Source organism: Watersipora subatra, chromosome 10 (assembly GCF_963576615.1).
Source record: "Watersipora subatra chromosome 10, tzWatSuba1.1, whole genome shotgun sequence".
Lineage (NCBI taxonomy): Eukaryota > Metazoa > Bryozoa > Gymnolaemata > Cheilostomatida > Watersiporidae > Watersipora > Watersipora subatra.
The window spans coordinates 55,209,253-55,234,617 of NC_088717.1; the positions used below are offsets into that span (position 1 = coordinate 55,209,253).

The following is a 25,365-nucleotide window of genomic DNA, read 5'->3' on the forward strand; positions in this document are numbered from 1 at the left end:
AATATTTTTGGTAAAACCAGCCAACTAAAGACTACATCTGTCTCGCGACTATCAGTATGAAAGGAATGCGAGGGCGAGAGCTGAGAGTATGAAAGAACAGCTGTTCGAGTCATGGCCCGTTAGCTGGCACTTATTCTACCTATTTCTGTTACGTACCAATCCTACCTACCAATCCTACCGGATCAGATATAAGCTTTCCTTATTCCTTGACCCTTAAGTGGGCGAGATATATCTCTAGCCGCTTTTATGTGATGATAGCTTCTGTCTGGTCGCAGGTCAAGCGATGTATCTGGTGTATTATGCTGTTGTCTAATGTTAAGTACACCTGTTAGCTGTGTAAAGGTTATCTCTAGACATGGCTAAGTCATAGTTTTATGGCAATACAGATAAACTCCAGCACAGCTCGCCATGTTTATAAGCCAACATCAACATAATTATAGCCTGGCTGATGACATCAACATCTTGACAAACATCTTGTCAGCGTTTGACAAACAATAGATACTTAGCTGCTTGCAGAGCTATTTCAACATTTGCCCAAAATTTTACACCCTTTTGAAGTGATAAATGCTTTTTCATAGCTGTTAGTGATTTCCATGTTAAACTAACAAAATCATTAACCTAATAACACTTGGTCTGGAAGCTTCTCGCTGACAGTCATTCATCAAATTTAAGTTGTAAGTAGATCCTCAGCAACCTGTAACGTAAGACCCATGATTGTTAGCACAGCACTGATAGCAGCCTATTCATGCTTCATGCCTTGACAATGAGTCAGCCTCCTAATGCCTTCGCCTCCATTTGCAATCGGCCAATCCAAACACGATCAGGCTTGCCCAGTTTTACCACTTTACCCAATTAATCCTTGGGTTGTTTTAGTTGGTGTCGGACCAGCTTAACAATATTGGCTAATTCTACTATGGTGATTAATAAAAGCATTTGAGAAAATGAAGTATTTGGAGACAAAAAACTTTAATACTATTTTAATTTAACCCTTTGGCTGGGTTAAAGCCTCGCAAAAACACCCAAAAGGGATGTAATTTATTTTTAAAAATTCAATAGAATCGGTATTTTATGAACATGCATAGCTCAAACTTAAATTTATTGCTATTCAAAAAGTATTTTGTACATAAACATTCTTTTACGTAAGTACTACCACAAAAAAGCTACAACTATGTACAGTTGTCCCCGTATGAAATGCTTGAGAGCATTCCTTTCGGTAGAGTCCAACGCTACAGCGTAGCCATGCGAGCAACCATAACGATCACCTCTCTCTGTATATTCAAAAGTCATAAAAGTTTACATCACTTCTGTCATCTGAATTATTTTTATACTGATCAGACAAAAAATCAATAACGATCGCAAGATTAAATAAATTTTTATTTTACCATTTTGATTGTTGAGCCGCATGTTGAGTGGTTTTTACAACTTCCATTTTTTTCCAAAAAGGCACGATTTCTTTAGCTTTTAGCACAAGGCAACGCCTCGCAGATGCTCGTTTCATGTTGTACTTTATCGAGTAATATCTTGTTGATGATATTCGAATTTTACTAGCGTTCATATCCTTTGTTTAATGTCTCTAGGCGACAGCTTTATAAACATCTGCCGAAAGCGACACAAAACTCGTTTCCCCACGCAACCGATAAACGTCATTTTTGTCGTTTCCCCAGCCAAAGGGTTAATCGATTGCTTTTATAGTTATATATATATATACTTTATCTTGCAGACAATATTTTTCTGTTATGGTTTTTGCTATGAAAATAATATCAATTAGCTGTTATTCGTATCTGTTCGTTTGACTGTTTCCTGTTTAACAAGCTCTTTTTAATACAAACACTAAACGGACTGTTGCATACTATCCATTACATAATATGTAGGTAATATGAAATGCAAACTCATTGCTAAAAACAGAGACACGCTCATCACAGGTTTTTAAAATATGCTTTGAAAGCTTCTCTCATTAAAGTAGAACTTTGACAAAGTTTTAGTAGATTTTATCAAAAATTATCGGTATTTTTCTATCATTTGTGATTGCTTTTAATGTTTGAGGTGATCTGATTGCCAGGATGTTTCAAGATTAAAATCGCTATAACTTTCGCTTGATCTGAGCATTTTAATCGCAATCAAGTTTTGTCAATTTTATTCTTGAAACATTCTGCTGGCTAAGTCATCTCAAGTCATCTAAGTCATCTCAAGTCATCTCAAGTCATCTCAAGTCATCTAAGTCATCTAAGTCACCTCAAACATCAAAAACAATCGCAAGTGATAGAAAAATACTGATCCTTTCTGATAAAATCTACTAAAATTTTTGTATAAGTTCACCTTGACTGGTTGTATTTTTACGGCTTTACACAAAAGTATCCTGTGAGCTTTTACAGTGCGAAATCAAATATATCAATAAATTACAGCTCAACATGGATGGCATTGCCATAAGCAACTCGCCACTAGCCATAACCCTACTGTACATATCACATTTGCTAGATGATGTTACAACCATTTAAATGGTCATATCATAAGGCATAACTGTACCGCCGTAAAGATATCACCTGTAGTCGTCTATAGCTTTAAGCTTATCGCGGCGCTGTTGTGACACCTACCACCACGCGGGTTTTAAAGAACACTTTGCAAATTTGGTCTTATCGCTTTTTGGTCAGAAAAGATATTAGATCCAAGGTATGTCATGCACTTGGTTGGGTCTACCTGAGCTGAATTGAGAACAAAGGACGTTCCTATCACACCATCTTACTGCTGGTATAACTTCATTCGAGGAATGCCGTGATAGGTCCTGAGCTAAATTATCCTAACTTCATAATAAATACCAATCTAATATCGCATGGCGTGACTTTTCCAAAAAGTGCATTATCATATTTCATTAAACCCGCTGAAGATGTGGTTTTATCTTTCAGCATTTTATTGAAATGTTTAAACATTCCTGAGCGTGTTAAACAGTTTGTTAACAGATGCTGCGTGACAGGAACGCAGCACCTGGAAACAGACAATTTGATTTGCCCAGTCTTATCCAGACCGTTGCGACAAGGCACAGAGTTATTTAATTTCTAGGATATTCTACATTGTCATGCACGAGTCCAGACAGGTGATGTTTGTAGATGACATTGTTAAAATTTTTCCTGCGCAAATGTCTTTATTTGATCAGCTACAAATAATTAATAACCAACTCCAAAAGATACAATTATATTCCTGTATTAAATGTATGAAAACATGATTACGCTCAAAATAGACAATAGCATTAGTAATGAAAGTTATAATACCAGAGCATATGAGAGTTTCGAAGCCTCATTCTGCGTGAACAAGAAAACTGTCAAATAATTATCCACTAAACTGACGGGTGATTCACATATGATCACATGAAAACATGATCACATGAGCATATGATCACCATAGGATATGATCACCAGAGCATATGATCGCGTGAACACATGATCACATGAGCATATGATCACATGAACACATGATCACATGAGCATATGATCACAAGAGCATATGTTCACATGAACACCTGATTACGTAAACAAATGATCACATGAACTTATGAGCATGAGAATGTGATGCTTCCGATGTGTTGGCATGAAATCGATTACTTGTGAAAATTTATGATTTTGTGGTAAATCAGCAGCTTATGGTTGATTAAGATTTCTACAAATATAATGCTTTAACATCTATAGCCAGCTAGTATTTGTTTTAGCATATACTAGCGATTCGGTGTTTTTTGTTGTTGCCATGTGCACTACTTTATAAGGCTAGCTTTGCTTGCTTAGCATCTCCATGGCATGACACGCTGTCAGCTCTCTCTCTCGTCATTTATATTGTTGCCAATTCTGAAACAACTCTGTCAAGTGAGAGATCATTGGTCAGCCAAAGTTAACATGTAGCCACTTTTAGCTCATGATAAGACTGGTAAAATGAAGCCATGGATTATCAAGCAGGTAGAACTTTGATGACTCATGGATATGCCCTCAAAAGGAACAAGGAAAACACGAAGCAGCAGGGAAATTGACAATATGTATTACGTGATCTCTGGTCAGCTTGTTGGATTTCCCAAAATATTACTGATACTCGTAACATCTGTCAATACTAGCTATTAATTACCTACCAGTTTATATGGACAGAACGTAATTAGCCATATTCCCTAGGCTTTAGGTAGTCGACTAATTATATTTGTAAAAAGAATGAACCTAGAGTAGGAGTGGTAATCGATAGAGTTAATAGTGCGGAATGAAGAAGATAATAAGAGAAAAAAGAAAAAAGCTTTCAGGACAACTATAAAAGACATTTTGGTATTGATTTAAACCGAGTTGTGGTGCAGCGTGTTGTATAACTAAACAAAACTAAGTTTTATAAGTAATTCACTTTATTACACGCTTGGTGAGACAGCCTAAAGCTATACTTAAAGAAACCAGATGTTTATTTGGTATAAATTCACTTATATATATATATATATATATATATATATATATATATATATATATATATATATATATATATATACACCTACAACACACCGGATGACATATACACATAGTGTACCAAATAATATGTAAAAAAAATGTTTAGCAAGCCACATGAAATTTGTGTGGACATATAACACACTGACATACAGTAATATATTATATTATTATTTTATATTACAGCATATAAAATATCGCATGAGGTGTATATACATGTAACACATCATACGGCATGTACGTATAGACTTTATGGTAAATAATAAGTGTATCTATGCAGCAAACCATATGACTTGCATGATCACTCGGCGAGACCGCGGAGTATACGGAAGAATGCTATTTGTGGCAATCAAACACTAGTACAAATGGGCCTACGCAGTTGTATGTTTGCTTTTCGGGTGTTGAAACGTTGGAAGGTTCTAATATTACCTCTTGTGAAAAGAAGAGCTGCGGGCTGACTCAGCAACAGCGTGTCAGCGCTCTTGGGGAGTTATTTGTGGAATGTTGCAACCAAGCAACCCAGTTGGCAAGCCTTATATAATTCGCTAACTTAAGGCCACAGTATCCACATTTTCTCAGTTTCTATTTGCTGTCATATGATAGGAAGAAGGCTAGCCGTTGCAATATAGTGCAAGCGCCTTACCTATGGCTTGCTGGTGTTGAACGTGGGTGTGCAGGTTTTTATATGCTCTATGAGTCATAAAAATATGGCGGCATCAATATTTGTTACAATAAAAAATCACAGCTTGGTGATTAATCCTATATTTCTGTTTTGAACACAACTCTGCAAACATATAATGCTGTTATTCTAAAGAAGCAGCCGCTGTTCAGAGGTTAGGATGTTGACATAATTGCTATGTTTCCATAGCGCGCATGATTTGCAAATTTGAGCCAATCCACAAGTTATCCGCATCATAGAAATAGCATTAATCCGCAAGCTAAGTAAGTTTTGCGATTCGCAAATTTTTATCGAATCCGTCATGCTTGCGAATTATAGAAACAGTATTGGCGAATGATGCGCATTAAAACGCCGCACTAGCTATTCAAGTTTAAACATTTTCAATACTTCCGTCGACCTTTCTCGGTTGAGTTTCACAAGTTTGCGTCGCAAACACATGCGTCGCTAATTATCAACTTATAGTGTACAATTCCTTACCTTTTTTCAACAAGGTGCCGGAGTCAGTCCGCATCATGCGAATGTCCATAGAAACACTTAATTCACACGGTAACACAACTCCAAATCCGCATGATGCGCTTCAAGCGTGTCATGGAAACATATTGTAGATCTGTGGTAACACAAGGATCATCGGTGATGTTAGGAAGAGCGTACCCCCCCCTGCAGTTGCTCGCGTGATACACCAGTTCAATCTGTAGATCCTACTCAGAAAAACCTGAAATTCCTGTACCTGAGTTTATGTAATGCTGTAAATCTCTTGCCATTTGCCCCGGAGTTGTCTTAACATGCGTCGGATGACTAGTTGGCCTTCCGCTTTGACAAAATGTAGAAGAATGTAGCACTTTGAGTCTCTATTTCTGGTAAATGCATTAGGCTATCATATCAGCACAGCTGCATCTGTGTAAATATACATCCATTGTAGACAGCCTTGTCATGAAGGTAAAATATAGCACCTGTTTTTATTGCTGCTGGAAATACTGGATGAGGAATTAATGAACGATGATGATTTTATCCATCTCGTTAAATCGATCGATTGTCCTCGGCTACAAAGAAGTCAGGAATGTAGCAGAGACAGACTGTGTCTGGGATAAATGATGTAGGCCTATACCGTGAGGCCATAGCTGATTCTCACCCTCTTAGCTTTTACTCCTGGCCACAAACAGCCCACACAAACTCTCTCTCTTGTCCCTTCTGATTCATCAACAGTGTATCATTTCTTACCTTTTTTGCTAGTTGTCAAAAGAAGATTAATCATAAACTGTGACTCTGGAGATTAGGCGACCCTGGCAAACAAAGTATGGCGCAATGGCTGTGTAATGTGAGCCTAGCCTGAACAGGGCCTCCCGTGTATGATGACAAAACAACAATGAAGAACATCTGCTGATAACATCATGCGAATTTAAAACACAAGAAACTTTTTGTTGAGTGCAGCCGTTTCATTTGTAACATATTACAAAAATACTTGAAGTTTTCAAATTTGTTTAGCTACTTTTTTCATCTAATATCTTGTAATATTTTTAAAATATATTACAAAAGACAGGTTAATGTTCAATTCCCCAGAAAAGACGACTGATGGTTACTGGTAGTGACAAGAATGACATCCAACCTTAAATTCCTCTCTGCAACTGGCCATGTCTCCCGTCGTCGAACTTTCTTTGCTAGTGGACTCAGATATGTCCAGCCAAGATCACGGAGCCATTGTTTGTGCAACATGGTCTTAAAACCACTAGCACAAAACAAGCTAAGCTGACACCATATTCGATGTTTGAGGGACTGCTCACACATATCACAATTGCGTGTGCTTACTATTACACAACCATAGACCTATATAACGTATATAATATGTATATAATGTATATAATATGTATATAAAATATATAATATGTATATAACGTATATAATATGTATATAACGTATATAATATGTATATAAAATATATAATATGTATATAATGTATATAATATGTATATAACGTATACAATATGTATATTACATATATAATATGTATATAACGTATATAATATGTATATAACATGTATATAACGTATACAATATGTATATTACATATATAATATGTATATAATGTATATAACGTATACAATATGTATATTACATATATAATATGTATATAACGTGTATAATATGTATATAACGTATATAATATGTATGTAACGTAATCAGCTATTTGAAAAAATAAACATGTATACAACAATAATAAGAATAACAACAATAAGACTAGATGTTTACAATTAACAGCAGTGAGTGACATTTCCCTAGCAGAGGGCAAACAGTCAAGTATAGGACCATACCAGTTCAACTAGGTGGCATTCTTTATCGGAAAAGGCTGTAATTAGAGCAGACCTGCGGTGGCTCTCAAAAACTTAATAGCCTGACTGACTCATGGTCCTCCAATAACTTTCTATTCCAACACAATTAAAGTCTTTGACAAAGTTGACTAGCCAACTCTAGCCCTGGGAGTTTCTTTAAGAATTGCAAATATTATGGAGAGAGGTGTCAGGCGTGTTCGTAATTGTTTGGAATTTAATTGCGAGCTACAATTTAGAAAACAGCCCATTATTGTATATTTTACTCGAAGGCAGGCGTGTGGTTGTAAGATAATGCTCACTTCATTCAGCTCGCTAATTCAGAAACCGAGCCTCAAGTGGAGTTAAGTGGCCATTTAGGACCAGCGCAATTACCTGCGTGTGATTTCACTCTTGAAACTCTTGCTAACTGAACTAAATACGCCCGAATGAGCTCTCATTAAAATTAAGCTTTTCAATTAGATTATTTTTATACAAACTATTTAGCATAGCCTCTGATCAAATGAAATGATTATTCCTTGTATATTTTTTATTCTTTTATCTGAATATGAAGATGCAAAAACCAAAGCTACTAAAATATATTCAGTTTTGTTACAATGCGCGTGTTTGTATTTATTAATTTTGCTTTGCAGCATTTTTCACCGAACTAATAGAGAAATCTGAAAAAGAAATGGATGAAATGTTTACGAAGGTCTACCAAGATCAGTATGTGAACAACAAGGATGTTTTTGTCCAGTTCTTCGCTGACCTCAGGAGTTATTATAACGGGGAGGATCTGGATGTCTCCCAAGCCATAAACCAGGTTAGTATTCAAAATAAGCTTGCAGATTTTTTGTAGATTCTACCAGAAAGTATCGGTACTTTTTTATCATTTGCAATTGTTTTTCATATTTGAGATGATTTGATTGCCAGGATGTTTCTAGATCGATAAAACTCTGTCGTCCTTGAAACACTCAGAAACGATGTCACTAGTTGTTTTGTTGCGATAGTTGATATCGGTAATTGCATTCACGTTGAAGTTTTATGGGTCTCTATTCAATCGGTCTCTGCGCAACTACAGACGTCGTAATCACACTTTCGCTTGATCTGAGAATTTTAATTATGTTAAAGTTTAGTCCATTTTATTTTTGAAACATCCTGGCGATCAGATTACCTCAAACATCAAAAACAATCACAGATGATAAAAAAAATACCGATACTTTCTGATAAAATCTACAAAAATCAGCAAGTTTATCTCCAAGGGTGTTTGAAGAAGGTTACTAGTTGGCTGAAAGATTACAAATTGAGTGTAGCGAATAAAAACCAACCTAACAGAGCAAATATTTCTCTTTCCACATCCTCAATATCATCAAAGATCTTTTGACCACACAAATTGATTTGCGATTTTGCTAAGTAGCTTATTTTGATCAGTTTTTGCCTAAAGGACTCTGAAGCTTGTAAAGCACCTGTTGGCAAGAGACAGCAGGTTGTTATGGTCTCCACACAATCAGTACACCGCTGGTAAACAGATTAGCTCAGCGAAAATTCCTTTGGTCACTACTAAAACTGTCAGATTTTTTCGAGTCGTCACCTGTCTGCTGTCTGACATCATTCAACAACTACCGCCAAATGCTGACATTTGACCACCTAGATGACTTTTCTTTGAAATAAAACGACAATAAAATTGTTAATTTTGAACTTCTAACTGACGTAGAATAAAACAGATTTCCATATTTTGTTGTAGTTTTTCCGTGATGTCTTTGTGCGCATGTTCAACATTCAACATATGGAGTACAACTTCACAGAGCCATACCTGGCATGCGTAGGGGATAAAATGGATACGATAAAACCATTTGGTGAATATCCTGCACAGCTCCAGCGTAACCTCAAGCAGGCCCTAGTTTCTGCAAGGACTTATATGCAAGGTCTCGCTGTCGCAAGGAATGTTGTAATTTCTACACAGAAGGTATGCTGTACTGCTTTAGTTTTTCCTGCTCACAAAACTGACCATTGGTTTTTTGTCCCAATACAGGCTTGTGAGGGTAGGCAAGATGCTTTCTATTTCTTCAGCTTAAATTCCGCATGTTCAGTTATTTTGTTAGTAAACTTCAGTAAGACGGAAAGTTACCAATGTGGTCATTTTTCCGACGAGAAAAATGCAGATTCGTTGGTTAAAATAGCATATATTTTAACCTACATATATTTCCATGCAGAGAATCTCTAAAAGTCAGATACATATTTGTAAATAGATAATCTGAACATAAATGCCGATTTTTTTCAAGAAGGTGGTATTTAAAAAAAAGATTTACATTGGTTTGATAATAGCCAATTGGCGGATATTTTGGCCAAATACTGGCTTTTTTGGAATGGACCTCGCTAGTTTTTGTACAAATGCAGAGCTATCTGTTAACATTTTGAATCCTAACCTTGTATACACAATCAAGACCCTTCTATCCCAGACTGTGTCAACAACATTCCATCGACTGTGAAGGCATTTAGGATAGCATAATTCCTTTTTGACTGAATATCATTTGAAGCTCTAAGTTTGTAGAACAAAATTTAAAAACACCAGAAATTAAATATAGTCAATGTTTTTTCACACTCTTTTAAAGAAGTGATCTTTTAGAGGAAACTAAAGAAACATAATGGTTGATGTACACCGAGTCTGATAGAGTGTGCATATTTTTATGAATAAAAAAACAATTTGTTTTAGTGTAAAGCTCTTGTTGCTGAGGAGAAGAAGCTTTCAAGTTTTGTCTATTTTTGATCTTTATTACCAAGAATTTCAATCAGTATATCATTAGACAGTAACGTTCTGACAGCAGCCATTTTTCATTTCTTTGTCAGATGGAAGTGCCCTCGGTATATCAGCAATATCTCAAGAAATAATAGCCTGATCGACTTCACACTTTGGAATAATACTAAAATCTTGTATCACAAAAATGACCAAAATTTCCTGCTCCTACATAAAACAAAAGTATAGAAAAGCAAAACTACGAAGCCGAGTTTACTATGGCGTTAGGTCAGGTGGAAGACAACTCCGTGAATTATCTCAAGCCCAGGCTTCAGTGTTAAAGCAGTGGGGATAGCGGTTGGGGCAGCGATGGGTGTAGCAGTGGGGGCAGCAGTAGGGGGTAGAAGTAGAGGCAGCAGTAGGGGGTAGAAGTAGAGGCAGCAGGAGGGGTAGCAGTGGAGGCAGCGGTTGGGGCTAATAGTAGGGGCAGTGGTTGAGGCTAGCAGTGGGGGTAGTAGTGGAAGCAGCAGTGGGGGTAGCAGTGGAGGCAGCAGTGGGGGTAGCAGTGGAGGCAGCGGTTGAGCCTAGCAATGGGGGCAGCAGTGGGGATAGCGATGGAGTAGCAGCTGAAACACAACATATGACTGATACTTGGACAACTGTCCTTATCATTAGATCAGTGAATCAACTGATCACCTTTTCAATTAACCCCAGTTGACATGCTAACGTTGAGGATAGGAAGGCATGGACTGTCACTCTAAACACTTTCCAATCTAACAACCTTGGAATAAAATTACTCATCAACAGACCGTCCTGTTGATGGGTTTGGAGATGTAAGCTATCATAAAGGCAGCAATCAGTTGAATCGGCAGCATTCGATCCGCATTGGCAGCAAAATTATGTTTGGCTTTGGTATAATTAATTCCTAACCTTTTGAACCATAAGTGACAATTTCAAGGGTTTGTTTTTGCAAGACATGAAACAAGAGATGATTTTTGATAGGTTGCTGACAGGAACAGCAGGTGTTGTGGAAGCGACCACCCAGTCCAAATTAAATGATTAAATTACTAGGTCGGTCACCTTTAGTGCCCCCATGCTGACACTCAAAGACAAGTCCTAAAATTATTTGGCTTACAATCTCTAGGGCTATAGTAACGCAAAGAGGAGCGTATGCTATTGACCCCCTAAAACGTTGATGCTTATGGTCCTGAGTTGATCTAGCTCATCTACCATAAAAGAGCTTTGATACATGAACATGTAGTACAACATAAACAAGCCAAACACAAAGCAAACATAACGGATCTAGTGCAAACATCAAATACTGATACGCCCACTTACCGATGCCGAAGGCAGCCGTCGGGTTATCTCTGCACCAGCTAACCTCCACTCAATCTTACTTAGAGTCCAGAATTCTGCTGTAATCTACCCAAACTACCTAACACTGTGATAAACTCAAACTGCTACAAAATAAATGAAGCTCTTTAGTAAACCAACGGAATTGCTATTGAATTTTCAGGAACAAAAAGAGAATAAGCAACAAAATAAGATGGTTGCTGTTATTGTTGTTGGAATATTGTTAGTATAGAGATATTCAATAACTCTATGGCTAGTATTGTGCTATGTACATAATCCTCGGGCGATTGCATCGCTCTTAGTACAATTCTATGGCTAATATTGTGCTATGCACATAACCTTATGACTATATTGTATTGCTACTTGTATACTTCTATGCTCAGTACTGTGCTATGCACATAACTCTATGACTATTGTATCGCTAGTTGTATAACTCTATGGCTAATTACGTAAGATGTACATAAGCTTATGGCTATTGTAAACCGACTTGTATAACTCTATGGCGAGTAATGTGCAATACACATAACTCTGTCGATGGTGTAGTTATACACCAAGGGATTCAGTGTCATTCCCTTGCTGATATGCTGAGAGAGGTCGTGCCGGACAATCAGCGATCGTAGAAAATAACTTAAACAATTTGATTGATACCCTCTCACCTGCTCGGGTTTCATATCTAATGTCAGACACGGCATAATGTTTATGTTAATTTTACTCAGACCAAAGCATTCTCTAAAAAACCAGCAATTTGCATGCAAAAGACTTAAGTAATTAATGGGGATTGTTGCAGGTCCAGCCAACTGCGTCCTGTGTGAAAGCGACGATGAAGATGAACTTCTGCTCCCACTGTCGCGGCTTACCGTCAATCAAGCCTTGCGCCAATTACTGTCTGAATGTGATGAAGGGCTGCCTAGCTTACCACGGTGAGCTCCACATGCCCTGGGGACAATACATAGGTAAGAAGTTATCTACCCTTACACCAACTTCAAAACATTCACAGGCTATCTTGCTCAGTTTTTTTTAAAGATTTTTAATGAATGTATCGAATTGAAAAACATTGCTGACATAATTTCTGTTTATTTACCGTAAAACCTCTTATTGAACACCGCCTCTATTTGAATGCCACCTCCAATTGACCACCACTATAGAGGAAGGGTTAAACAATAGAGCCCCATGGCGTTCAATTAGAGGTTTTGCAGTATATTTTGTTATAAAACTGAGAAACAGACATGCGGGTGTTGAGCCTCAAATACGCATCAGATTAATCATACGAGTTTCTATGGCAACGGATTCACAATAATGGACAAAAAATGACATTACTCAGCCATTTGAATGAGATTGTTCAGTTGAACCTGACAACCAGTGACGTATAGTCTCCATACTTCACATAATCAATAACATAGTGGTCTCCATATTTATTAACTACAAACAATATGCCATAATGTATAAAGAACGAAAGATGAAAGACTTTGCAGAAATGAAAATGCGTCTCTGGTGATTTACCTCATTAAATTTATTATCTCTCAGATTAAGTAACTGCAGGACCATTTTAATGAAGACTTTGCCAATAGATTCACCTCCCAGTGTCTGCAATCCGTCTAAACACACCCAGCTTATATGTGGCTAGTCTTTTTGTATACGCTTGCCCGATGGTGAGATGCCACATGCCAGTGTTTAGCCCATTGGCAGAGACAAAAATGTAGGTGTTGACATCTGTGTTTTGTCAACAAATTATTTGTTGACATGAAGGGTAACACTGCGGTAGGTATATGTTTGTATTGGCTGCAAGTTGAGGTGTTCTGAGAACCAAATTGGCAGTGGTTTACTGGGTGTGTGAAGAAGGGTTATCTGGAATAGCCCTGGAATGAACCAGAAATCTCGTGCTCGGTGTAACAAATGAGAGGTGTGTGTCATTGCTCTTTAGTGTATAGGGCGATTTTGTTGGTGAGTCTGTGCCATATTTATTTGTTATCATGATCAAAAAACCACATAGTTTGAAGAACTAAAAAAAATAATGTTTCGCTATTGCCGACAAATAATAAGCCAATGTGTATCAAATCATAACACTTAAGATTTACAGTGAAAATTGCTTGTTTCAAGCCCAAGGCTTGCTCAAAACATTGATGTGAACCTGTGGTTTGTAACAATGTTTTATTTAGTAGTGTGTTTGTAGATCCGCAAGTAAGTATGGCCTTGAACTGGCATTTGACAAGTGATTGTCTTTTGTAGATGCGATGGAGATGCTGTCGATGAGATTGAAGAGTGATGGATCCTTCAACATAGAATCGGTGCTGACTCCTCTCAAAGATCAAGTGTCTATAGTCATCATGCAGTATTATGACTCGAGCCAGAGGATATTGCATCAGGTACGGGCGCCTCAAATTAGCCAAAAGTCTTGTCTTTCATTCTGCTGCTTCGTAATGTTACAGTACTGTACTAGCTTTCATTCATATCTGTGTAAGAGGTGAGGTGCTACCAAATTGTATCTGGGTAGCGTACTTAACATCAGCTTATGAGGAATAACTTTTAAGATGTAAGGTCTTTTTATACCACGATGTTTTATCGGAGTTGCTTCCACGCTGACGAAGTCTGGTGTAAAATGAGTCCCAGCTTTGTTCCAATAGCTGATTCAAGATCCATGAAACACTGCATACTATGTTTGTCCGTTTTTGATGGTCGTCATTGATGGAGTACAGCATAAAGTTGACCATCATATCTTGCGATGTTAATAGCGTCAAAAATACCATCGAATGGAATGGAAATCGATGTTGTATTTCATTAGTAAAAAACACGACCCACTTTTTCTAGTCAGTGTTTGAGTTGATGTAAAGTCTTTCTAAAAACTAGTTTCAAATCATAAACAGACTAAAAGCCCTTTCAACTCCAACTATTTCTACGGAAACACAACTCCCACAAATCATCCTTGTGTAAACACACCTTTAGAGTGTCAAATACAGAAAAACAACTTGTGTTCAACAGATTGGAAATATCTGGTTATGCAGATACTCAGAATAGTGACAGACACACTAAAGGAGGTAAGAAGCAATTAACCGCACACCAAAGTGTCCTTGATTAGATAATAGTTTCTGATACAGATAATAGTATTCTGGATTTTACAGAGACAAGAGATATGATTGCCTGATATGTGAAATGGTAACATCACTAATACTGCATACTCGCGTAGTGACACACTCAGGCATTACAGACCAATTCTTGTTTACTAAAGCATCACAAGCTTTCATCCCACCATGTAAACCCTCAACATATGCAGCCATGTCTCTCATTAACTGCAATCACATTTCTCTGTCACAGGCTGTGACATATCTGCCACCTTGCTCTGTTAAATAACAGTCATCACATGCTTCAGCATCTCTTCAGTCATACGCCTTCGCGTGTCTTCATCTTACACCACATCTTACAAACAAATGACACTGATGAATTGGAGGTGTACTAGTAGCCGTCTTGAGTGCAAAACTGTTTTAGTTGGGGATGCTGATAAGCTGAACGGGACGCGTCTTCACACCCGATAAGCGGTGTTTGTGCAGCGGATTAAGATCACTTACTTGTTCAGTGAGATCATGTCATCCCAGCGGTTTCTTTCAGAAGAATCAACTCTCGTATACTTCTCTAATCTCTATTCATCTCATCTAACTTCTAGAACTTTCTCAAGAGCACAATAATATTTTGGTTAAAAGAGTGAATTGAGAGTTTGTTGCTAGTTACAGCTACTAGACGAGCCATAGAAGGACAAATTAAATTTTTCCGGAACTTTCTATCTTGAGTTTTTGGCCCTTGGAAGGCTCCTACAGATCAAGAGGAGTAGCAAGATGGAAAGTTTGTGCCAGCTACAATTAACTTATTCCTTATATTTCTTCATCTCAAGTTCGTCAGTTGAAGGAGTTGTCTTCTGCTGTATACTTCACGAATCAGGTTCCATCCTTTTTATAGGTTCTTGACTCTGAAAATGGCTGTGGCCAGCCTCCTTCAAAGCCTACAAGAAGTAAAAGATCTGTTCCGTTTGTCAGTGAGGATGTCCCTTTCAGAACCAGGACAGGATCGCAGCTGAAGATCTATGTAGAGAGTGTAAAAAGGATTTTGCGAGAAGAGAAGATGCTCTGGGCATATAACGCGTTGCCAGGAACCATGTGCTCCTCAATCAGTGCGACCACTGGCAGTCAATGCTGGAATGGAGAAGATGATGCTGTGTACGTTAGTTGCAGTTTTTATCAGATCTCTTAATAACTATGTTGTTTTTTTCTGCTGAACTTTCATGAGTACGCAGTTTTTAGGCTAAGTTAAATAGATTACGGTTTTATGTTGAAAACTGTCCTATCTTACTTGACATTATGGGCTGTCCTACAGTCCATAAAAAATGATTTTTTCACTCTCACTGACCATCCTGTGTCAATGATGTCAGGAGATGCTGTTATATATTATATATTACTTTATTGGCAATAAGCTCATTTAAAAAAGAAATGCTTTTAAAATTATACCATGAAAAAATTGCGAAACAAAAAAGGCCTACAGCTAGTTTATAAAATCAAACAAATGGTTTGAAAAATAATGTTTAAAATACCTAATTACTATACTGCAAATATCTTACTATTTCTATCAATTGCGTGTATAAAACCATTTGTTCCAAAAGCATCGAGTTTACCCCGTTTCATCAACAACTACCAGTTGAAACATATTTAAAATAAGCAAGCTTTTTGCTTAGATTTTTACCGAGCAGCTTCAAGACCATTGACCTCTCACAAACGATACATATCACCACTTCTCAAACTGCTCAATACTATAATAGAAGTAACCGTGGATAACAAACATTTTAATTTCTGCACAGCACACTTAGTTAAACAAGTAAACTTCAACAATAACCTTTCTAAACTCGCATAGTGTATGACCAAAATGATCATTGTTCGAGGCAACGTGTCAAATATGAGCGCTGTGCATTAGCTACCGACCTTGAACTACCATCATGCTGCTCAAATCTTTCTGCATCACATGGTTGTTTTTCTGCTCGGTTTACTTGGCACAGTTACTTGGCTAATTATGCCTACGTTAAAATAAGGAATTTTAAAATTTCTTCCAGCCAGAAATTAAACTCAGTTACTCATTATTGCAAACAGTTTTTCAGAAGTATAATACTAACTGATTTTACTGTGATGCTAAAATTGATTGTTATTAAATAAATACAAAATAAATAGATGATAAATACCCTCCCTAGTAATTGTCCTTCACGCATAATTCAGTGACCAAAAATTTTGTTAATGACTTCAGCTCGTCACAAGATCTGTAAATAAATTCAACGCTATGTCGGGATTAATAAGAATGTAAATAAATATTGAAAAACTCAAAAAAGTTGATATTTGTTCTTAAAACTACAGTCAAACATGGATAACTCGAACTTCAAGGGACCAAGCAAAAGTGTTCGAATTATCAGAGCATTCAAGTTATCAGAGCACTGTCACAAGTCCATATATTTACTTATTTATTAGTAGATACATGTACATATACAAACTATAATATAAATCAAAAGCACAAATGGCTTGTTTCAAATTAAATGCTTCTAATGTAAAGTTTAAAACGTTTTCATGAAAAAGTATAGAGATTTTTCTATCACTTGAGATTGGTTTGTTGTTTGAGGTGATGTTATTGCCAGGACGTTTTTCAGATTGACATTGGCAAAACTTGATCGTTGTTGAAATGCTCAAAAGAAAAGACATTTTTTTCTTTTGAGGTTTTACCCACGATCAATTTTGCCGTTTTTTCTTGAAGTTTATGCAGATTACCTTACTTTACCTGGGATTCGTTAAGAGCAACACTCCGAGGCAGTTCAATTAGAAGTTTTACGAGGTTTTACGGTACATTCTATATCACTCACGCTTTTTTAATAGATACTTATTGAATGTACACACGTATTCTGTGTTTAGGTCAAACGATGAATAGTTTTTTGTAGCTCAGACAACGTATACGTTTAATTACAACATTTTTTAAGACGTTTTAAACATTCAACATTCCGACGTTGATTCAACACGGAATCAACGTCGGAAAACTATTCATCACGGGCTAGCCGAGTCACGCACTCAAGGATTTTCGCCACGCACATGCAAAACAACATGCGATTTTTGTTTTGTATGTGCGTGGCGAAAATTCTTGCGCGCGTGACCCGGCTAGCCCGTGCTATTCATCGTATCGCAGTATAAATCAAATTTCACCAAACTTTTAGAAAAGTCGTTGACAAAAATATTTTGCCGATGGTGGTAATATGAATTACGAAAAGATGAAGTTTACCTCTATGGCTTTGAATAAAGTGATTTTCTAAAGCGAAAACAACCGTTTCGGTAGCTGTTGGGCAAAAAAACAGTTCGAATTAACAGTGTTGAGTACGAGTTATCTATAGCAATTTATCATTACGTGGGAACGGACCAAAGGAAATGTTCGAATTAACCATGTGTTCGAGCTATCCGTGGACGAGTTATCCATGTTTGACTGTATATATTTGCTTTTCACATTTTTTTCACATTTGCAAAAAAACAAAAAAAACAAATGTGAAAAAATTACGTGCCTCCTCAGGATGACTTGCAGTTTGTGCTGGGTATAACCTTTTAACTTGTGTACAGAACATCTGACATCACAGAGAATAAGTGAACATTCAACAACTTCTTCAGTTTGAATATAGCTAAAGGTGATTCAGCATTGAATCAAACCATTATCGCTTATTTTATGTTTTTTGTAGCATTCCATTGACTCAACTTTGAGAGCTGGTCTTTGCAAGTTTTTGTTGCCGTGATCATGTGATTTGTTTGTAGGTGTAGGAGGTGTGTAAACATGTGGACTGCAAAAACTTTATTGTGTTTATCACAGGTACACAAAGCCACTGATTGGAAATGGACTGATAGCCAACCAAGAAAACCCAGAAGTTGAGGTTGACCCGAGCAGAATGGATCCGATGCTTCAAGAACAAATCCAACAGCTGCAAAACATAACTGCTGCCATCTACAATGTAACCATCGGAGCAGGAGACGTAGCTTGGGTCAAGTTGCAAAGTAAGTATGCCTATCACGAACCTTCTGGGTTCTTCTCACTATATCGTGTCACAAGGTATTAGCAACAACCTTCGTATGTGTGAATGTTTCCCACGCACACGCTAACTCTAACCCTGGCACCAATTGGCCCTCCCTGTCCTCAGTTCATATGGTAGTTCCTAGTGAATTTAAAGGCTGTTTTCCATGTTGATTGCTCTGACTTTTACAGTTCCTCTACCAAATGTTTCCTCCACTAGTCTTGGGGAGAGCAGAGCAGGTAAACTTTGTCTAGCAAACTCTTCAAGCTTTTCCTGCTTGCTTCCTTTTTTACCCAGTAATCACTTCTACTATTTCTTCTGTCTTCTAGGCTAATAAAAAAAACCGTCATCATTCAATTACTATAATTTTATATATGTTCTGTAACTGCTTGTATGCTAATGCTCAGCTATTGGGAGATTATCCCTTTATAGAGAAGACAACTCCCAGCTAATTAGCTTTCAATAGCGTATGTTTATTAATCTGGTAGCAATTGGCATGAATGCAAATGCACTATAAAATGTACTATGAAGTGCACTATAGATGACTCTGCTCATAAGGTTGTGACTGACAAGGTCGTGACCCAGATCGACCCTACGAACCCAGCTCGACCCCCATGAACCCAGCTCATGAACATTTGCCGTTAATTTAGAGATGCTAGTATTGCTAAACTGCTAAACTTGCTAACAACATACTGTTATACAAATAAAATTCTTGCTTGGTAGCTGTTGACGACCCCGCTATTTGCTTTTTCTGTGTTTTGTCTCCACTCTATTTAAGAAGGATAATGATTATTGGTAATCACTACTATTTACAATGTCTTTTTGACTTTGCTTGACATTCATGTGAGACTTGCTCGAGTAATGATACTCATACACTCATACATAGTAGTTGCACAGAACAATACATGGTTATCTTAATAATCTCTCTATTTTATTTTAGTGAAGAGCTACTATGATCGAGTGCGTTTTCAAGATTGGGGTTCTGGGTAAGTCTGTTATAGTGAGTGCTTATCTCAACACTGCTACATCTGCCTGCACAAAATTTGTCACCTATAAAATTGTCATAATATTTAATTTTGCTTTTTTGATCCAGAGTTGTCTTCCCACTGCACAGTTGTAGAGATGTAGTCTCCGGTATTTTTAAGCATCCATTTGTAAGTTTATTGCATCTTTCTTTTGTCATGATTAGATCACAACACAGAGGCCGTACTGGCAGCATAGCTCGCTTACAACTGAGCTGTTCTTTTATGTTTGGTTATGGTTCAAAATAGCTAGATATTTCAAGCAGCAAAATGAAAATTGACATTGTCTGAAACGCAGTATTTCCATGGTATACCATTGATATACAGCTCTAAGACATGCAGTCGTTTTGCTTTCCGTATAAAATCTTTAAAAAAAAGATTCATTCAGCTCTTTCATGTGTGACTCATTTAGTGTGCAGGAGTTACATGTAGGTTTACTATTTACTTTTTTAAATCCTACCACCATAATTGCTACATTCTTTTGTGATACCTCTTGCTCCCTCTTGCTCAATTCTCAGCAAGATCAAAGCAGTGGCAACTGGAAAAATACGAGATGCGCTGCCAAAACCTATACACTTTGATCTTTCATTCTCTATCTGTTGTTATGGTGCTGAGAAAGTTGAAAAGCTATTTTCATGCCAATAGTTTCAAAGGGTGTAATCTGTAATTAATTGCACCAAGCCAGTAACTAACCAGCATTGTTGAGTTTTTTTATTCCTCTTGCCACCAGCCTAGCTGTCTACAGAACCTGGTCATGAGGTCAACAAGAGAGCTGTACAAACTTGTACACATTTTTTGTACAAAATATTTTGTACAATTTTTTTTGCGTATAAAACCTTTTGTACAACCTGTACAAAAGCTTGTAAACGTATTCTCATTCAAGTTCAACACACTTGAATCATTAGCTTTAGCAGACTGATAGCACTATTTTTTGTCAAAATTAATATAAGATTTTATCTTTTTAGGAAATATGATGATGAAGTAGAAATGTCCAGTGGGAGTGGCTCTTTGTTTCCTTTTATCCCATACGTGAGTATCACCTATCAACAGCCTGCATAAAGCGCAGTCTGCATATATGTCATAGCACTTAACTGTCCTTGACAAAATGAGACAAAGTATTTGCTGCTAGCCTTAAAATAACTAATTAATACTACCTAGTACTATTGGCTATATATATACTAAGACCTATAGCATACCATAAAACCTCTATTTGAATGCCACCTTTATTTGAATGCCACCTTTATTTGAATGCCACCTTTATTTGAATGCCACCTCTAATAGAACGCCATTATAAAAGGGTTGGAAAATACAGCGTCGCTTTTTAATTGACTGCAACCTCTATTCGCCCACCACTTTGATATTCTTTGATCTTTACAAACCAATAATAGAAAGGGATCAGTAGAAAAGTGTCCACAAAGTAGTACTACTAATGACTCAGTTACATCAATAACAATTAACCTGTTCATTGCTCCTGAAGTTTTGCCTCGATTTTAATGGCGATGTACCTGAGAAGATCGATCGTCACAATCATCAGAACTACACTCTAATTTGAAGTCACTAAAATCTAAACGATATCTATTGCTTTCTTATTGGTCCATAAAATGGTTTACAATTTTACCTGAAGATTTTAAAGCATTTGGATGAACGATTACAATACTCTTTAGAAACACCGTCCGACATAATAGCAGCCATTTTTATGGCGTATTCTAACTTTAAAATGTTAAAAACACCTTTAAAACTTGAAAATGTTATGTCTGTTTTCTAACTCTAAACCTTAGCGGTTTTTCTTTAAAACTTTGAAAGCGACGCCATTAAAATAATTAATATAATATTTTATAATCAAAGTAGTTTTTTTGTTTAATTCGGTCTGATACTTTGGCCTCTATGAACAATAGTACAGCAATAATGCTGAGGCCAACATCATTAATGTCGATTCACCCGAAGGAGAGTGCAAAATATATGCAACATTAGTGTTGTTTCACCCGTAAAAGGGTTGTATTTATCTTTCCAAAATTTTACGAGCAAGTCGAAAAATACATTTGGATTGTAAGCCTGTTAAAGTAATAAATTTATGTTTCAAATGTTAAACAATCGCATATCCTCTGCAAATCATAAACAGTTTTTTAGTCACTTCTGGCATTGTGATGAAGCAGAAAAGCGGTTTACCTAGCACTCTCTAACTTGTGTTATAACAATGTTGCTTTTTTGTTATCAAATCTCAATATTGTTATTATGTGAACTCAGTATGCAGTAAACAACAGGCTCTCTAGCTTTCAGCATTTATGGTTTTAGTATTTTTGGTGTTGCTTTTAAGATACTGTAGAACCTCTATTTGACCGCCACCTCTATTTGACCGCCACCTCTATTTGACCGCCACTACAAGAGAAGGATTGAAAAATAGACCGCCACTTTCTATTTGAACCCCACCTTTATTCGATTGCTACTTTGACAATCTTGAATCTTTATGAACTCATAATATCAAGTGATCAGAAGAAAAGTGACCACAAAATCGTGTTAATAATGAATCCTTTACATCAATAACAATCAAGTCGCTTGTAGTCCGACTCCAAAGCTTTTAGCCATTGAAACTTTAAAAGTAACACCATAGAAATAATTAATAACTGTCGCAGGCTAATCATACAGTAGTTTCTTATTTACTCCGGTTTTGATAATTCGAAGTGCATATACATAAAAATGGTTTACAGTTTTAGGCCAAAGGTTACGTTTAGTGAGCAAAACTTTTACGCGTTGCATTTGTGCTAAATGTGATGCGTACAAGTTTCGTTCTGCCAAAAAATTGTTTGGATGCTAATATCGACTAGTTCAGCCGTGCAGGAAAAGTGTTGAGGTCAGATGACATTGTGGAAAGTATAGGACAACCAGAAAATCTGATCTTGCAATTCGCTCGCAACTCCTCTTCTATTGCACATAAAAAGCTAGTCTTGGTTGCTAACTAGCAAACATATCAATGAGTGTAATGGGCTTTTATGCAACATTGTTAAATATAGATATAAAATAAAACTATGTTTTAAAATTTAATATAAGATATAAAGGGCAAAGTATAGGTGACACTCACTTCGCCCGTAGAAGGGTAAAATTTATCTTTCCCAAATTCTGACGAGTCAGTTGAAAAATACAACGCCAGCTTCTATTGGAACGTCACCTCCAATTGACGGCCACCTCCAATTGACCACCACTAAGGAGAACGAATGAAAAAATAAAGCGCCATGGCGTTCAATTAAAGGTTTTGCGGTATTAATAATAATAACAACAACCAGAATAAAGAATATTGCCTTTCCAGTATTTTGCTTAGACTGCTGGACAATATTACAAGTTTGTATATTTTGCTTCATAAAGTATTTGATTCGATCACGAATCATGTAAAACAGTAAACCATCTAGTAACAAAAACCTTTCCTAAAAATATTTTTGAGCCCATAAACAGCTCATCTTTTTGTAGGACACATTTGGATCTGGAAGCGGACTCGCTGCCCAGCCAAACAAGAACATAGACGAGGAAGAAGAGGTTGATGTGATCATTACAGATACAGTGCCCTACAACCCCGTGCAACCTAAACCTGGTAACATACCTCCGGAAGTACCACATGGCCGTGATGAAAGACCGGAAATTAAAGCTACCACTCAAAAACTAACTGCCCCATCGTCATCTAATTCCCTCTGTAGTACCCCCACACTGGCCGTGTCTCTTGCTTTACTTCTGATTAGTGTGAAATATTGGAGCCTATTATGAATCAGTAAAAACTACATAGTCATGTCTAATCAAGCTCCACAACGCATAGATTTACTGTAACAGATCAATCGATGAGACGGAGATGAGAATGGAATAAACGGTAAACATTCCATCTCAATCATTTTTCATGATACAGAACTCGACGCTCAATTTTCCCAAAATGTTACTCTAGGAGAGCCTGCCAAAGACCGTAGAAACAAGCACCAAAGATAATTAAGCTAATAAACAGCTTTTTTATCTGCTCCTAGCTAATAGTAGGACAACTCCTCAATTGACAGAGCCACCTGTAGCCAGCCACCAACTAGTTTTATTGCATATTATATTTATTTTCTTCTGCTTTTTGGTTTTGTTCCTTCTAAAGGAAGATATTGGTGCTGCTTTAAAGTAGCTGGTGACAGCGAGGCGGATAGCAGTCGAATGCTGCAGGCTCATTTATTTTATAGCGCGTTATCTTCCTTTCAGCCGGCAGATTTTATCAAGCAGAAAATTGAAGCTGAAAACTTCAATTTTCTGCTTATCAATCCAAAAAATTAAACATTATCAATCCAAAAAATGACCTTGTCTAAAAACTTTAAAAGGTTACATTATGACCTAATTTCCCAAAGTTTGTGCTTTTTGTTAAATTATTACTTTTACTGCCATTTTTATGGATATGGTTGTATTATATGAATGGTTTGCTTGGCATTTATGTAGGCAGTATTAAAAAGTAATGGTCACTCCAACCACAATGCATATCTACTTATCTTAACTCCATTTTAGTTTTCATTCTTATATGCATGTCATTTATATATTATACAATATTGTTTTGTTGTATCTATTATATTATATAAACCGTTAATCAATTCTGCTACTAATAAAACCTTAAAACCCAAAAAGATTATGTTCTGATACACCAAAATAGTTGTATAGTCTCAAATTGTAGGCCAGTGGGTTGAGTTGGCCTCAGGGGCATGTGGAACAGCTGATCAAATTAATCTGATTGTTAGACTGATATGATTAGCTGGAGAAGTCGCCTGCATTCATACACAGTCAGATGGTAGTTAGTAGTTACAGAATAGAATAGCGCAGTGAACTCTCAATAATGGTTTCGAAGAAATGACAACTCACAAATGTAATAAGACTAGCTCAAGTTTTTGAATTTTCAGATACATAGAAATATTTATTAAACCAAAATGTCTCACAAGAATGTGTATAATTATAGATTCTGCACCAACTATAAACTATATAAATATAGTAACTATTTTAAAACTATTAGAATATAAATAAGAATATAAAACTATAAAATTATGAAAAAGGCGGCATGTACTTGACTTGTAGTTTGCTTATTCCTGTCTCTTATGGTAGTTATTATGCACTACCTAATGTGCAATTTTTTTGCAGAGTTGTCTCCTCAATACTAAAACATACCGACATGCAGAGGTAAAAGAAAATTTGACTAACATATGTGTGAGTTATTTAGATCCGCAAGCACAATATACAGTCAATATGGCTTTTTAGTATTGGCCTGTGGCACATTAGAGTCAAATAGTTCACCACCCTTAAAAATATCAGTATATGTAATAGAGTACACAATCAGCCATTCCATGTATGACATAAAACAAGCTATTATGTGAACTGTAGATATGGTGATACGACAGAATTATAATCACAAATTAGCTGTTATGACTGAACTTTGGAGAGAGACAACAGCTGATACCAATGAATTTTAATTACTCGATAACGTTAGGAGCAGCGTTGTTCAGCGTTTAGGGTGCCGACTTGATCTAGGTAGTTGTTCGAGTCACTCAAAGACCATCGCTATTGTTAGAGTAGGCTTCCAATCGCAATTAGACCTCAAGCCAAAAACCAGGTGGCTTTCTCACAGGCTATTAAACTAGAATCAATTTGTGAGTTGTTTATGCTGTTTAATCGTCATGGCAACACTATGATTGCTAATAATCTTTTAAATACAATAAACAAACTATGTTAGTATTAACCATTAAACTTATGTATACATATATTTTTAAATCC

The 25,365-nt window shown here is 36.7% G+C and overlaps 1 protein-coding gene across 1 annotated transcript in view; it reads left to right on the forward strand.

The window, feature by feature from the left end:
• LOC137405711 (glypican-6-like) overlaps positions 1-23,460 on the forward strand; it is a 30,314-nt gene extending 6,854 nt beyond the window's left edge. Inside the window, exons 3-12 of the mRNA XM_068092069.1 lie at positions 8,090-8,259; positions 9,181-9,402; positions 12,311-12,476; positions 13,750-13,886; positions 15,469-15,725; positions 18,385-18,566; positions 18,775-18,822; positions 19,524-19,569; positions 20,571-20,634; positions 23,065-23,460. Coding sequence (XP_067948170.1) covers positions 8,090-8,259; positions 9,181-9,402; positions 12,311-12,476; positions 13,750-13,886; positions 15,469-15,725; positions 18,385-18,566; positions 18,775-18,822; positions 19,524-19,569; positions 20,571-20,634; positions 23,065-23,355 — 1,583 coding nt within the window. The 3' untranslated portion in view covers positions 23,356-23,460. The remainder of the gene's footprint in view (positions 1-8,089; positions 8,260-9,180; positions 9,403-12,310; positions 12,477-13,749; positions 13,887-15,468; positions 15,726-18,384; positions 18,567-18,774; positions 18,823-19,523; positions 19,570-20,570; positions 20,635-23,064) is intronic.
• Positions 23,461-25,365: the final 1,905 nt, after the last annotated feature.